We start from the raw sequence: 16,495 nt of genomic DNA, 5'->3' as shown, positions 1-16,495 counted from the left end.
CCCTCTGTACCATCATCAGTGGGTTTGTGTTTTATTCAGTCTGTAATGTGAACATTTTCACCAAATGATTGCAAAATTACGGAAATATTTACTTGAAACAATAATTTGTTTCTCTTAGTTAATACTTTTACATTCGGTTTGCATGGTTTTGCAGGACCACTTGCGTATTATTTGTTACAAGTGGCTTGTCATTTGCAACGAAACCATGTTGATGAGAAATTTTCCCGACGGAGGTTCGAGTCCTCCCTCGGGCATGGGTGTGTGTGTTTCTCCTTAGGATAATTCAGGTTAAGTAGTGTGTAAGCTTAGGGACTGATGACCTTAGTAGTTAAGTCCAATAAGATTTCACACATATTTGAACATTTTTTGAGAAAATTTGTTGGGAGTTAACCTGTCATTTAATGCTTTAAACGTAAATTAGTTAGTCGCGATATGTCGCCCATCTATTAGTTTTTAATTAAGTTTTTATTTAGCAAACCGTTTTTGTCAGCATCCTGATTAGGTGTTGTGAAGCACACGTAAATATAACCTATATTTTCCGAAATTTTCTCGATGTCTTTGTCCCATCAGTTTGGTGGTCTTCCTCTAGGCCTCCGGTGCTCTCTCGGACTCCACGCCAGTACTAGCTTCGTCCATCTGTTGTCTTTTCTTCTTGCGACGTGGCCAGCCCACTGCCATTTAAAGGAACCTACTGTCTCTAAGAAGTCGCTAACCTTCGTCACAGACCGGATGTCATCTGCCCTTTTCCTGTCCTTTCTTGTATAGCCCAGCATTGATCTCTCCATGGCTCTCTGTGCTGTCCTAAGTTTCCCTTTTGTAAATGAGTTCAGTGCCCATGTCTCGCAGCCATACGTCATCACAGCGAGAATGCATTGATGAAATACCGCTATTCAGATTTACTAGCATTTTTGATCTGAATACTGTTGAATTCTTCCCAAATGCTTGCCAGCCAAGCTTGATGCGTCGATAGATTTCTGGCCTTATGTCTCCCTTCATATTTATAATCTGGGCAAGGTAGACATATTCACTGACCTCTTCTAATAGACTGTCCTTGACTTTCACATCTCCAGCTGGGACCCATTTGTTGGACGTTACTTTTGTTTTGGAAAGGTTCATGTTCAAGCCAACCGGCTGACATTCCGATGCAAGATCTGTAACTAAGTTTTGAAGCTCTGTGTAGTCTTTGGGCAGTAAGGCAATATCATCAGCAAATCTCAAGTTGGTAAGCCTTCTTCCATTAATTCTAATTCCCTTACCTTCCCAGCTCAGCTTTGACATAGCCATTTCCAATACAGCAGAGAACAGTTTTGGGAAGATGGGATCGCCTTGCTTGACACCCCTCATGATGCAGAATTCTTTAGTTGATTCGCCGATGTTAACATAAGCTGAAGAATTCTCGTAGATTTTCCTGAGCACTTCAATGTATGCTGCTGCCACTCCTTGCTCACTCAAAGCTTGGAGGACAGCTACATGGCTAACGGAGTCAAATGCCTTTTCAAAGTCAACAAAGGCAATGCAGAGAGGCAGTTGGTATTCATTCGCTCTGCTTATCACTTCACTAACGGTCAGAATGTGGTCAATAGCGCTAAAATTGCTTCGGAATCCTGCTTGTTCTGTAGGTCGGGCTGAGTCTAGGGTGAAACTAACTCGGTTTAACAAAATCTTGGTGAAAATTTTGTGCAAAATTGAGAGCAAACTGATAGGACGTCAGTTTTTAATATTGTCAATACTTCCTTTCTTGTGTATCAAAATAATCTTAACCTTGTTCCACGATAGTGGGATTGAAGCATAGTGCAGGCAGGAAGTAACTACTTTTGCCAAGTGATTTATTGTTTGTTGCCTCTCCTGCCAGTTTGAGGATGTCAACACTGAGCTCATCACCACCCGGCACTGTTCCTTTCTTCATGCTATCTAGGGCACACTTGACTTGCGACGGGAGTATATATACACTACACTCTGCAAAGACTCGCCATTTTACACGCTAAAGGAACACCACGTAAAAGGCAACGCAAATGTCTAAGAAGCTTAGAGAACACACTCACGCACACACACAAAGATAAAATGTAAACAAAACCTAAATTTGGCGCCAAACTCACTGGTGAACAAATGAACACTGACTGGGCTGGGACACACAATAACCACGCTTACAGCGTGGTCAGGTGAAGTCGTAGGTGCTTTTTACGACCAAATTTCGGAAAATATGTGTTATATTTACGTGTGCTTCGCAACACCTCATCAGGATTCTGACAAAAGAGAGCTTGCCACACAAAAACGTAAGTAAAAAGTAAGGCATGGGCGAAATATCGCGACAAACTAATTTACATTTAAAGCATTATATGATAGGTTAACTCCCAACAAAACTTCTCATCAACATAATTTGGTTGCAGATGACCTCTAACAAATAATACGCAAGTGGTCCTGCAAAGCCATGCAAACCGAATGGAAAAGTTTTAACTAAAAGATACAAATTGTTGTTTGAAGTAAATATTTCCGTAATTTTGTAATCATTTGGTAAAAATGTTCACATTACACGTTAAATAAAACTCAGACCCACTCATGATGGCACAGAGGTGCTGAAGCATGTTTGGGAACTTTTAAAAAACGGTGCTTTGCATAACTGGCGGACTTTACGTTCTCTGGCTTGTTAATCTTGTAAATGACGTGGAAATTGATGCTTGTCACGAAGTGTGTATACTAGCTTCTAATTAACATCACTAACGAAGACAAACCATGTTTTTAAAAACAATTTGTGCGCTAGGAGTGAAGCTATGCAACAAAATAGCTGTACGCATTGAAGATTTTACTCCAGAACTAACTCCAGATATCTCGCCACATTCAGTATATTCTTGTTTGTGACAGGTACATAACGACCACCAAAATGCTATGAACTTCTGCTAAACTTAACTATTTGATGATGAGTCCCTAGGAGACTTCAAACTGCTAATGGCAAAAATTAAATATTCTACCATTACGAAAGCGCCTAATTACAAGTTACTTAAGACACGAAACAAAAGGAGAGCTAATGTGAATCGGAAAAGTCATGCATGCTCAGACACACCACAGAGTTCACGTTAGTACTGCATGACATCGATAATATAGAGGATGTATGAGACAAATTTTATTCCAGTATTATATTTTGACATGTCCTAAAACACATTGTGTTTATTCCATCTGCTAAGCTTTTCATTGAGATATAAGGTGTCGAAAGAAATGGCTTTTTTCTTTTTTTTAAATGTAATTTTTGTAGCAGAGTGTATAGTCAGATTATGTATCAATCTGTGTTGTTAAATGCTTTAATTGGCTTCTCAGTTTTTTACACGTCATGTGGTCATTGTCAAAATAAATAAAGTAATTTCGACACTCAAAATGCCTGTCAAGATATAATCAATAGATATGTACATGTAGCAAACATATTTGTAATTACTGTTCGTCAGAAAATTTTGTTTTCTGTATTATCCCGCGAGAATGTAGATTGAGAAGTATAGGAAGGCATGCCGAAAAGTAATACCTCCTAATTTGTTATGTGTAAATTCTTAAAGATTTTCCAATGATACAAACGTTATTGACATTCCACATCTTTATCGTTTATGTCTACATATTTGTTTCTCAACATAATCTCCCTGGCGACGAACACATTTCTTCCAATGTGGTACCCTCACTGACTTTGTTGACGGAGTGACAACCTCACCTCTGTCTGCACCGCTTCGCCACTCTCAAAGTGAAGTCCTCGAAGGTATTCTTCAAGTTTTGGAAACAGATGAAATTACGATGGTGCAAACTGGGAGCTCTATTATGGAGAGTGATTGATGACAGTGAACCCAAGATATCGGGTTGTTCCAAATGTCGCAGCGCTCATGTGTGGTCTGGCGTTTTCATGCTGAAGAAGAGGGCGACCCACGTGCGGACGAACTTTTAGAATTCGAAACTCGATAACAGCGTGATGTTTTCTACCCACCGACGTAGTTATGTTACAGGTTGTCACGTAAGACGCTACAGCTCGGAGCATTCTAGCGGTGGACGGGTGCAAACATGCACACATGAAGTATAAAGGCCGGCCGGAGTGGCCGTGCGGTTCTAGGCGCTACAGTCTGGAGCCAAGCGACCGCTACGGTCGCAGGTTCGAATCCTGCCTCGGGCATGGATGTGTGTCATGCCCTTAGGTTAGTTCGGTTTAAAGTAGCTCAAGGGTCTAGGAGACTGATGATCTCAGAAGTTGAGTCGCATAGTGCTCAGAGCCATTTGAGCCATTTGAAGTATAAAGGTGTACAATGTTAATAACGTTTGTTTTATTTAAAAAGTCTTAGGAGTTTTCACATAAGACATTCCGAGGCGTTACCTTAGATCACGCCCTTTTAATATTACCCACGTATAAATATCAAATGTAATTTTCTAATGTGTATAATTCCGTCCTCCCGTATTGTTTGTGGCGTTTGAGCGTATAAACTATAGGGTGCAAGGGAAGTAGGGACGGATATTAAAGAGCTATAGAACAAGCAAAATTTATTGAAAATTTAATTGTTTTTTTTCCCTTTTTTTACAAACACATTAAGTATCTTCTCCCATTTATATGCAAAAAATTAAAACCTCCGTATGACCACCCAAGGCCGCGCCGCAACGAGCAATGAGTTCATTGAAGTTACAATGAAATGAACACCCTTAGATGCTTACAGGCGTTGACATACGTCAACGGGGATAGATGAAAATGTGCGCCCCGACCGGGACTCGAACCCGGGATCTCCTGCTTACATGGCAGACGCTCTATCCATCTGAGCCACCGAGGACACACAGCATAGAGCGACTGCAGGGAATTATCTCTGGCACGCCTCCCGCGAAACCCACATTCTCAACGTATTGTCCCGCACTACATTCGTAGTGCCCCCGCCCATTATACTCATTACTCGCGGCGCGTTGCCGATTCCCGTAAGAGTTCGGGCACTGTTTGTGCATTCGCATAGACGAAGAAGATGGTCAAGCGGCCGGTGAGCCTTAACTATATATATATACTAAGATGGTATCTGTCCTTTCGGACATGTCCGAAAGAACAGATACCATCTGAGTATATTCATTAAAGTTCTCTATGACGCGTTCTCAAACATCTGGTGGAGTGCCGTTAACAAATCTTTTAATTTCATCCTTCAGTTGGTGCATCGCTTGTGGTTCGTTCACGTACACTTTTGATTTTACAAATCCCCACAAAAAAGTCCCAAGGCGTAAGATCCCATGATTGCTGGTTGCCATGCAGAGAGGCAATTTTTTGAGGAAACTTTCATTCAGCAGAGCAATGGTTCCACGGGACATATGACATGTCGCACCATCTTGTTAAAACCAAAAATCGTCATTTTGATCAATAAGAGGGAAAACCAATCTAAAAACATGTTTCGGTAACGGTCTCCGTTCACATTGTCGGCAGCTGCCTCATCATTTTCAAGAAAGTTCGGGCCGAACGCTCTCCCTGCCCAGACCCCACACCACACAGTCGTGCGTTGGGGATGCATCTCATCTTCCACAGTCACATGCGGATTTTCATTACCCCAAATTCCGCACTTCTGCTTATTCACGTACACACTGAGGTGGAAGAGCGCCTCATTTGACAAAATGAATTCCTTTTGTGAAGTCCTCGTTCTCCGCCTGTAGAGCCAAGACCCACTGAGCTAATCGATGTCTCTTTCCATGACCGGCAGGCTTCAATTCTTGTTGAAGATTAATCTTGTACCCACGTATTTTCAGATCTTTCGAAAGAATTTCATGCAGTGAATTGGGTGATAAATTCGATTGTTGAGCTCGTTGGCGAACCAATTTTCTGCGGCTTACGGTCAAACTGTCACACAGGACAGCAATGTTTTCTCGCGTACGAGCAGAGCGTGGTCGTCCTGTTTCATTAACGTCTGAAACAGAACTCTTGGTCTCAGATTGCCGGATCAACTTTCGAAGTGATGATCCGCTTGGAGCATCATTACGTCCGAGCGTCTCATGTGATTCAAGAAGGGTTGCCGTGGGACTTTCATTGTTCTTGTAACAACTTTTTATCACTTGGAGACTTTGCTCAGTTGTCATCTGCTCCATGACGAAGATAAACATCAAACAACAATGCTGACCACACAAAAGCTAAAAGGCTAGTAATGGGAACGATCGGAGACAACAAACATGAGAAAAACCACCGCTGTCAACCGTCACATGACAAAATGGTGCAACATTAAAATTCGTCCTTACTTCCTGGACACTCCATATTGCAGTAGCCATTACTTGACAAACAGTACTGAAGATGTACACGGCAAATTTCGTTATTATACACTCATAGTCATAAATTAAAGATAATATTGATACATGGCGAAACAACGCTCTGGTGGGCGGTTTGCTGGTTTAAATCACCTCGGGGTATGACCGTGCGGTGCATTTGACCTGCGGTCGTCGCACGGTGGCGCTGGCAGCAGTCCACATACGCAGAGGTGTGTTGGTGCATGTCAGACTACGGTGCAGCGAGTAAGTGTGCATACGTTTCCAGACGTGCTAATCGTGACTGCTTGTTGAAAATGGCTCAAAGAACAGATATTGATGACGTTATGAGGCGTAGAATACTAGGGCGACTGGAGGCTGGTCAAACACAGCAGGTCGTAGCACGGGCGCTCCGTGTGCCACAAAGTGTGATTTCAAGATTATGGCAACGATTCCAGCAGATAGGAAACGTGTCCAGGCGCTACAGTACGGGACGTCCACCGTGTACAACACCACAAGAAGACCGATATCTCACCATCAGTGACCGCAGACGGCCACAGAGAACTGCAGGTAGCCTTGCTCGGGACCTTACCGCAGCCGCTGGAAAAGTTGTCTCCAGACACACAGTCCACAGACTACTGAACATACATGGTTTATTCGCCCGGAGACCTACAAGATGCATTCCGCTGACCCCTGGTCAAGGGAGAGCCCGTAAAGCCTGGTGTGAAGAACACAGTACATGGTCATTGGAACAGTGGTCCCAGGTTATGTTCACGGACGACTCCAGGTATAGTCTGAATGATTCTCGCCCGGTTTTCATCTGGCGTGAACCAGGAACCACATACCAACCCCTTGATGGCCTTGAAAGATACCTGTATGGAGGTCGTGGTTTGATGGTGTGGGGTGGGATTATGATTGGTGCACGTACAGCCCTGTATGTCTTTGACAGAGGAACTGTAACAGGTCAGGTTTATCGGGACGTCATTTTGCTCCGGTATGCCAGCCTTTTCAGGGGTGCAGTGGGTCCCACCTTGAGTACCTTGAAACAGAAGATATCAGACGAATGGAGTAGCCTGCCTGTTCTCCAGACCTAAACCTCACCTAGCACGTCTGGGATGCTCTCGGTCGACGTATCGCTGCATGCCTTCAAACCCGTAGGACGCTTGAGGAGCTCCGACAGGCACTGGTGCAAGAATGGGAGGCTATACCCCAGCAGCTGCTCGACCACCTGATCCACAGTATGCCAACCCGTTGTGCGGCCTGTGTACGTGTGCATGGTGATCATATCCCATAGTGGTGTCGGGGTACATGCGCAGGAAACAGTGGCGTTTTGTAGCACATGTGTTTCGGGACGGTTTTCTCAACTTATCACCAATACCGTGGACTTACAGATCTATGTCGTGTGTGTTCGCTATGTGCCCTTGTTATTAGCGCCAGTTTTGTGTAGTGCCACGTTGTATGGCACCAGCTTCTGCGATTATCCTTAATTTATGAGCATGAGTGTAATATCCGGTACATGGTCTGAAACGCTGTGGACAGGAGGATAGGGGTTGTGAGTTTAGGCAGTTTGTGCTACAATGAGATCCTGTGTTGAGTGCTAAAAGGAAAATGTGAAATGGGCACAGAGGGGACTGGTGGCAGCCACTTGTAGAAAATCTCTGTCTGTGTTTCAATTTCACGGTGGACTAATGACCAGTCCCTCCCCCAAGGCACCGAAGGCTTCGTGTATGCAGATGATTGCGCCATTACCGCTCAAGCAGACAGCTTTGAAACTGTTGAACAGAACCTGTCAGAAGCCCTCGAACTGCTTGCCACCTACTATAAGGGGAACCATCTCGAACACAACCCAGGGGAAACCCAAACCTGCGTCTTCCACCTAAAGAACAGACAATCTGCAAGAAGACTACAACTTAACTGGAAAGGAGTGCCGCTGGAACATAGCGAAACACCAAAATACTTAGGCGTCACCTCGGGTAGAGCACTCACCTATAAAAAGCACTGCATGAACACTAAACACAAAGTAGCCGCGAGAAACAACATTGTGCGCAAACTAACGGGCACTAATGGGGGGCACAGCTGGAATAGTGAGAACCGCAGCTCTTGCTTTGTGCTGTTCAACACCGGAGTACGCGTGCCCCGTGTGGTACAATTCTAGTCACGCCCAGCAAGTGGACATACCGCTTAATGAATCCTTCCGCATCATCAAAGGTTGTCTGAGACCAACCCCGACTGATAAATTGCCGGCCGGTGTGGCCGTGCGTTTCTAAGCGCGTCAGTTTGGAACCGCGTGACCGCTACGGTCACAGGTTCGAATCCTGCCTCGGGCATGGATGTGTGTGATGTCCTTACGTTAGTTAGGTTTAAGTAGTTCTAAGTTCTAGGGGACTGATGACCTCAGTAGTTAAGTCCCATAGTGCTCAGAGCCATTTTTTCAACTGATAAACTGTACTGCCTGGCAGGCGTGGCCCCACCAGATATTAGGAGGAAAGTAGCGGCCAGGAAGGAAAAGACAAAGGCGTTGACTTCACCTGCCCACCCGCTGTACAAACACCAGCCAGCCCGCCGTCGACTAAAATCCAGAAGAAGCTTCGTGCACACAGCAGAAAACATCGTCGGGAGACCGCAGCAAGTGAGGCTGGCAATGTGGCGAGAAGAAAACGCGCACCTCGGGGAATGGTTAGTCGCAAACGAAGAACTCCCTCCCGGCCATATGGAACGATGGACGACATGGAAATCTCTTAACAGGCTGTGCTCTGGTGTCACACGATCCAAAGAGAATATGCGCAAATGGGGCCTCTCAAATGACTCGGCGCTGTGTGACTGTGCACACACTCAAACCACCATCCACGTCACGTAGTGTGTACTGTGCCCAAGCACCTGCACCATGAAGGATTTGATGAACGCCACACCGGAAGCGCTGGACGTGGCCAGGTTCTGGTTCAAGACTTCATAAAATAAGAAACTACTTGACCCTGCTTATACAGGGTGAGTCACCTAACGTTACCTCTGGATGTATTTCGTAAACCACATCAAATACTGACGAACCGATTCGACAGACCGAACGTGAGGAGAGGGGCTAGTGTAATTGTTTTTTAACACAAACCTACGTTTTTTTAAATGGAACCCCGTTAGTTTTGTTAGCACATCTGAACATACAAACAAATACGTAATCGGTGCCGTTTGTTGCATTGTAAAATGTTAATTACATCCGAAGATATTGTAACCTAAAGTTGACGCTTGAAACCTCCGACGTTCAGTTGCGTGTTGTAACAAACACGGGCCACGGTCGGCGAGCAGCATCTGCAGGGACATGTTTACGATGACGACCGTGTTTACGAGTGTGGCTGTAGTGCACTGTTGTGGTTTGGTCTAGCTGTCGCAGTGTCCGCATGTAGCGCTTGCTGCTATTGTTATTCTGCATTCGTCTCCGCACGCAGACCAACTGTAGTACACCGTGTTACCAGACGTCTGTGATAGTGTAGTGTTGTAGGAACTGTGACCATGGTGTATTCGAACTCTGAAAAGGCGGAGATGATACTCATCTATGGCGAGTGTCGACGAAATGCAGCTGAAGCCTGCAGGGTGTATGCAGAACCGTACCCGGACAGAGAGCATCCAATGTGCCGCACATTGCAAAACATCTACCGCCAACTGTATGCAACAGGTATGGTCGTAGCCCGCAAACGGATCCGTAACAGGCCCGTCAGAGGAGAAGCGGGTGCAGTTGGTGTGTTAGCTGCTGTTGGCATGAACCCACACATGAGTACACGGGACATTGCGAGAGCCGGTGGACTGAGTCAAAGTAGTGTCATGCGCATACTGCATCGTCACCGCTTTCACCCGTTTCATGTGTCGCTACATCAGAAATTACATGGTGATGACTTTAATCGTCGAGTGCAATCCTGTCAATGGGCATTAACAGAGAATGCGTTGCAGTTCTACCTGTTTACCGATGAAGCGGGTTTCACAAACCACGGGGCAGTGAATCTACCGAACTTGCATTACTGGTCCGTGGACAATCTTCGCTGGCTCAGACAGGTAGAGCGACAGCGACCGTCGACTGTAAATGTATGGTGCGGAATTATTGGCGACCACCTCATTGGTCCTCACTTCATTGCAGGGGCCCAAACAGCTGCAACATACATCGCGTTTCTATAGAATGATCTGCCAACGTTGCTCGAAAATGTCCCACTGGAAACGCGTCGACGTATGTGGTATCAGCATGATGGTGCAGCTGCACATCCCGCAATTAACACTAGGCTGACCCTAGACAGAACGTTCGACGGGCGTTTCATAGGACGTGGAGGACGCATAAATTGGCCAGCCCGTTCTCCTGATCTTACACCTCAGGACTTCTTTCTGTGGAGTACGTGTACCGTGATGTGCCTATAACCCCAGAGGATATGAAACAACGTATTGTGGCAGCCTGCGGCGACATTACACCAGATGTACTGCGGCGTGTACGACATTTATTACGCCAGAGTTTGCAATTGTGTGCAGCAAATGATGGCCACCACATTGAACATCTATTGGCCTGACATGTCGGGACACACTCTATTCCGTAATTGAAAACGGAAACCACGTGTGTACGTGTACCTCACCCCTCATGGTAATGTACATGTGCGTCAGTGAAAAAGACCAATAAAAAGGTGTTAGCATGTGGACGTAATGTGCTGTTCCAGTCTCTTTGTACCCAAGGTCCATCACCGTTCCCTTTGGATCCCTACGTAATTCGGTGCTCTTCGATACACACGATCGAACAGCGGAGGAGTGGTACTCAAGCGTCAACTTTAGGTTGCAATATCTCCGGATGTAATTAACATTTTACAATGTAACAAACGGCACTGATTACGTATTTGTTTATATCTTCAGATGTGCTAACAAAACTAACGGGGTTCCATTTAAAAAAGCGTAGGTTTGTGTTAAAAAACATACTTCCGTGCGTTTTTGTATGGCTTGTATTAACCAATTACACTAGCCCCTCTCCTTACGTTCGGTCTGTGGATTCGATTCGTCAGTATTTGATGTGGTTTACGAAATATATCCAGCGGTAATGTTAGGTGACTCACCCTGTGTATCTGTATACTTTTATACTCTTTTTGTATTTGTTATATACTTGATATGAATGTGTTAATCATTCTGATTTCATGTACGATGGTTCTGACACGATTAAATAAACAGTGGATGGGAGTTTGAAGGGAGTGTGACTGGGTGTGGGGTTGCAGGCGCTGGCGATCCGGTGGCTGCGCGACAACGCGCAGGCGTTCGGGGGTTCCCCGGAGCTGATCACGCTGTTTGGCGAGTCTGCGGGCGGCGGCGCCGTCTCGCTGCACCTGCTGTCGCCCGTCACCCGGGGGCTGGTGCGGCGAGGGATCCTCCAGTCCGGCACGCTCAACGCGCCCTGGAGCTACATGACCGCCGACAAGGCCAAGGAGGTCCGTCTCTTTCTAACTCTCTCTGTCTCTCTCTCTCTCTCTCTCTCTCTCTCTCTCTCTGTGTGTGTGTGTGTGTGTGTGTGTGTGTGTGTGTCTGTGTGTCTGTGTGTGTGTGTGTGTGTCATTTCTCACCCGTCTGATACGACCAACCACAGTTACTGTCTTGCTCCATCCAAGACTATACTCCGTTCATAAGAATAAACCTGATGTAAACAACCAAACGCGATGATTGGTCAGAAGCCGTAGAACACGTACACTGGTGTTGTTACGCTCGTCGAAGTACGTCCTACTGAAACGTCCCCTCAGAAAAGTCAGTGAATTACTGTGCTGATAAACCCCTTACGTTATTTGATTTTCAAACAGCTGAGCAAAACTGAACGTACTCAGACATTTCTCTCTTTCCGTATTCTGATCAACATCCATCTGGACGTGTGTCTATCAGAAAGAGTAAAACTCCGCCATCTCTTTCACCACATCCACCACTGCTGGCGGCTCACCTCCAACTGCGCAACGCTACGCGCTGTTCACATCCAACTGCCCAACACTACAATAGCATATACTCCAACAATGCAAACCAACCACGGCCTTCACACAGCAGTCAGTGATTTTCATACAGAGCGCTGTGTGGCGTTACCAACATAAAAACCTAAAAGGCCTACTTACACTACTTATGTATTAGACTATTACTGAGCTACTTAAAATGAAACTTTAAGATACTCAGATGTATTAGCAGCCGTCAATGTTTTTCTCAATCACGCTTTACGTGCGTAGTTTTTCTTCCAAAAATCGTGAACAGTCACAGCCTCTGCGCTGATGTGCTCTAATTCTCGCGCTGTTAATACGCAGTATGAAAATAGCTGAGCCTGCTGGCTGTTCCGTAGCAAAACACGCGTGCGGAACACGGATAAAACGTGCCGAGAATTAGGCTGTTATTAATGTTTTTCATAAATTTACACAGATAACCGGTTTTGAAGTTATCCGAGGGCTTGTGTAAGATACAATTGACACGTATATACAGGGTGTTACAAAAAGGTACGGCCGAACTTCAGGAAAAATTCTTCACACACAAACAAAGAAAATATGTTATGTGGACATGTGTCCGGAAACGCTTACTTTCCATGTTAGAGCTCATTTTATTACTTCTCTTGAAATCACATTAATCATGAAATGGAAACACACAGCAACAGAACGTACCAGCGTGACTTCAAACACTTTGTTACAGGAAACGTTCAAAATGTTCTCCGTTACCGAGGATACATGCATGCAACCTCCGTCGCACAGAATCCCTGATGCGCTGATGCAGCCCTGGAGAATGGCGTATTGTATCACAACCGTCCACAATACGAGCAATCCCAATCGAGACATCACCAACAATGCCTGCCCAAACTTTCACAGAAAATCTGTGTCGATGACGTGATTGCACAATTGCGTGCGGATTCTCGTCACCCACACATGTTGATTGTGAAAATTTACAATTTGATCACGTTGGAATGAAGCCTCATCCGTAAAGAGAACATTTGCACTGAAATGAGGATTGACACATTGTTGGATGAACCATTCGCATAAGTGTACCCGTGGAGGCCAATCAGCTGCTGATAGTGCCTGCACACGCTGTACACGGTACGGAAACAACTGGTTCTCCCGTAGCACTCTCCATACAGTGACGTGGTAAACATTACCTTGTACAGCAGCAACTACTCTGACGCTGACGTTAGGGTTATCGTCAACTGCACGAAGAATTGCCTCGTCCATTGCAAGTTTCCTCGTCGTTCTAGGTCTTCCCCAGTCGCGAGTCGTAGGCTGGAATGTTCCGTGCTCCCTAAGACGCCGATCAATTGCTTCGAACGTCTTCCTGTTGGGACACCTTCGTTCTGGAAATCTGTCTCGATACAAACGTACCGCGCCACGGCTATTGCCCCGTGCTAATCCATGCATCAAATGGGCATCTGCCAACTCCGCATTTGTAAACATTGCACTGACTGCAAAACCTGTTGATGCTACGTACTAATGTGCTTGATGCTAGTACTGTAGAGCAATGAGTCGCATGTCAACACAAGCACCGAAGTCAACATTACCTTCCTTCAATTGGGCCAACTGGCGGTGAATCGAGGAAGTACAGTACATACTGACGAAACTAAAATGAGCTCTAACATGTAAATTAAGCGTTTCCGGACACATGTCCACATAACATCTTTTTTTTATTTGTGTGTGAGGAATGTTTCCTGAAAGTTTGGCCGTAGCTTTTTGTAACAGCCTGTATATAACGTTTAATCGACCTACAAATAATTTTTTCCACCTATGGCGAAGCCTTAACGTCCGCAAATCGAGCGCCATGGCTGTAGTTGCGGGACCTCTTGCGGCCAGATCTGCTCCTTTGCGTGTAGCGGACACACTGCGATTCTTAGGACTCTATTTCGCAAGTAATCTGCGACGGACAGTTGCCCTCAAGTGCCGACGTCTACTTTCCCAACTACGAGCTGGGCTCTTAGATCACTGTTTACGGCCACTCGATCTTCTGAAACGTACACAATACGTAAATGTATGTTTGGCGTCACGTATCCCCCACGTGACACAGACACTTCCTACTCTGTCGTCCATGGCCCGGCGCATGCTAGCTGCACTTGGTTCCTTTGTTTGCCACGGCTTGCTATTGAAGTTCGAGACCCCCCCCCCCCCTCCAATTCTGCGATGCAGGGGCGGTTTAGGTCTGTACGTCGGTACTTTTAGGCCTGGCAGTGCGGCAGCCCTTTTCATTGCCTCTGACATGACGTTGCGACGCCGTTGTCCTACGTGCCCTACCAGCCTATTGCTGGAGGCTCTTGCGCCACACTCTCTCTCAGCATCTATCCAGCTTTCAGAAGTCCCGCCGCTCTTCTTTTACTTCCGCCACTTTTTCCTTGAACCGAGGTACGTCCGTAGTGTGATACTGCCCGCACACTTGACATCCACGAAGCCGATCTATGGTTTCCTTCAGCCGCACAGGTCACCGAATGTGGTTGATGGGAAGTTTCCCCAAGTCGATTGGCGTGCCGTTTCGCAATCGGTGTGGGCTTCTTATGTAGTGTTGGCAGAAGAGCCAACACTGTGTTTCTAGAGGAGGCCGAAATGCACGCGTTTAATTACACGCTGACTGGCGCGAGGTCTGGAACAGTTAAAGGAATTAATAGTAGCAAATAAAGTAAGTAGTTGATATAATACTTAACTTTAATCCACAATTGTAGAACATCGCTCTTTATTATACATGCTTCACATAATAAATATCAATTGAATACGGCGCCTTGCTAGGTCGTAGCAAATGTAGCTGAAGGCTATGCTAACTATCGTCTCGGCAAATGAGAGCGTATTTGTCAGTGAACCTTTCCTTGCAAAGTCAGCTGTACAACTGGCGCGAGTGCCAGGACGTCTCTGTAGACCTGCCGTGTGGCGACGCTCGGTCTGCAATTACTGACAGTGGCGACACGCGGGTCCGACGTATACTAATGGACCGCGGCCGATTTAAAGGCTACCACCTAGCAAGTGTGGTGTCTGGCGGTGACACCACATCTTATCTTGATACTGACGTCCAGTCAGCACCGTACCTTACTGTCAATGGGAAGCAAGTATGCCGGTCACGTCTTTACAGGATTCACCTCGCAGACACTCCATTCTGTGTCGAGTGTGACGTTATGGACACAGACCAGCACAGCATGATGTGCAGGTCGGCGAGAGGTGTCTGGTTCTTGGTGTGAAAGATGTTGTCCCTAATCAACCGTACGACTCCTCATCAGATTCCTACTCAACTACTCCTGTTTCCGGACGCTCGACACTTACCGCGAGCAAAGACGAATTCTGTGAGGTGGATTTGTGGAGCTCCACAGCTCACTACTTGTTTGCTGATGGCGAAAAATGTGTCCCTGACTTTTGGAAGTTCCTTAATGAACGACATTGTGCAGTTGTCCGCAATTCAGAATACAATCTTTCTCCAATTTCCTGTGCAGTGTGTTCCTTAACGCATCCTAGAGCTGGGGTATTGCTGTCATGAAGAGTTGATCCCCGTCTATTCCACACTTACAACCAATATATTCATTGGTAATCGGAATGTTCTTCTTAGTGTAACGTCTTGGTACGTCCTCTTCCTCACGTGACTCCGGTTTCCTGACATTTTCGGTGGTATTAATGAGAAAAATAACTAAATAAATAAAAATAACAAAAGAGAACGGAAAGAATGATAAATAAATAAACTATGTTCATTGAATCTGTACTCCACATTCCCTATGCTTTCGTTCGTTCCTGGAGGCTGAAACGGGACATGGTGGCCAGGCCTCGGGTTGCAACCCCTGCCCACTTTGCCCCACCGCTACCTTTGGGCACCGGGAAGGTTCCATTCAATAGTAAAAAAGAAAAACAATCGGTAGCGTTGTAGCCTGATAACTCCTTGCAGTACACAGTTCGCCGGCCGTGGTGGCCGTGAGGTTCTAGGCGCTACAGTCCGGAACCGCGCGACTGCTACGGTCGCAGGTTGGAATCCTGCCTCGGGCATGGATGTGTGCGATGTCCTTAGGTTAGGTTTAAGTAGTTCTAAGTTCTAGGGGACTGATGCCCTCAGATGTTAAGTTCCATAGTGCTCAGAGCCATTTGAACCATTTTTTTTACACAGTTCGACGATTCAAGTCTCACTGGAGACAACTTTTTTCCTTGTTCAATTTCAAATAAGTACATCTCGTAATTAGAAAATTCATTACCATTTTTTATGAATAATGCACCTCTTTTTGCTTTTTAATCACACATTGCACGCGAAATTTCTGTTTTCATTTCAAATATAAATTCTCCATTATCAATATTTTATGGTAAACTGTCAATAAATGTTG

At 45.6% G+C, this 16,495-nt stretch overlaps 1 protein-coding gene and 1 non-coding gene across 2 annotated transcripts in view; one reads left to right on the top strand and one right to left on the bottom strand.

Annotated features, from left to right (window-relative positions):
* Positions 1 to 16,495, top strand: part of LOC126428011 (acetylcholinesterase-like) — a 780,456-nt gene that overhangs the window by 92,792 nt on the left and 671,169 nt on the right. Inside the window, exon 4 of the mRNA XM_050089893.1 lies at positions 11,439 to 11,648. Within this exon, the coding sequence (XP_049945850.1) occupies positions 11,439 to 11,648 (210 nt within the window). The remainder of the gene's footprint in view (positions 1 to 11,438; positions 11,649 to 16,495) is intronic.
* Positions 4,708 to 4,781, bottom strand: Trnat-ugu (transfer RNA threonine (anticodon UGU)). Its single transcript has one exon. It is a non-coding gene; the product is annotated as a tRNA-Thr (tRNA).

This window comes from Schistocerca serialis, chromosome 12 (assembly GCF_023864345.2).
Source record: "Schistocerca serialis cubense isolate TAMUIC-IGC-003099 chromosome 12, iqSchSeri2.2, whole genome shotgun sequence".
Lineage (NCBI taxonomy): Eukaryota > Metazoa > Arthropoda > Insecta > Orthoptera > Acrididae > Schistocerca > Schistocerca serialis.
This window is presented reverse-complemented; position numbering and strand designations above follow the sequence as displayed.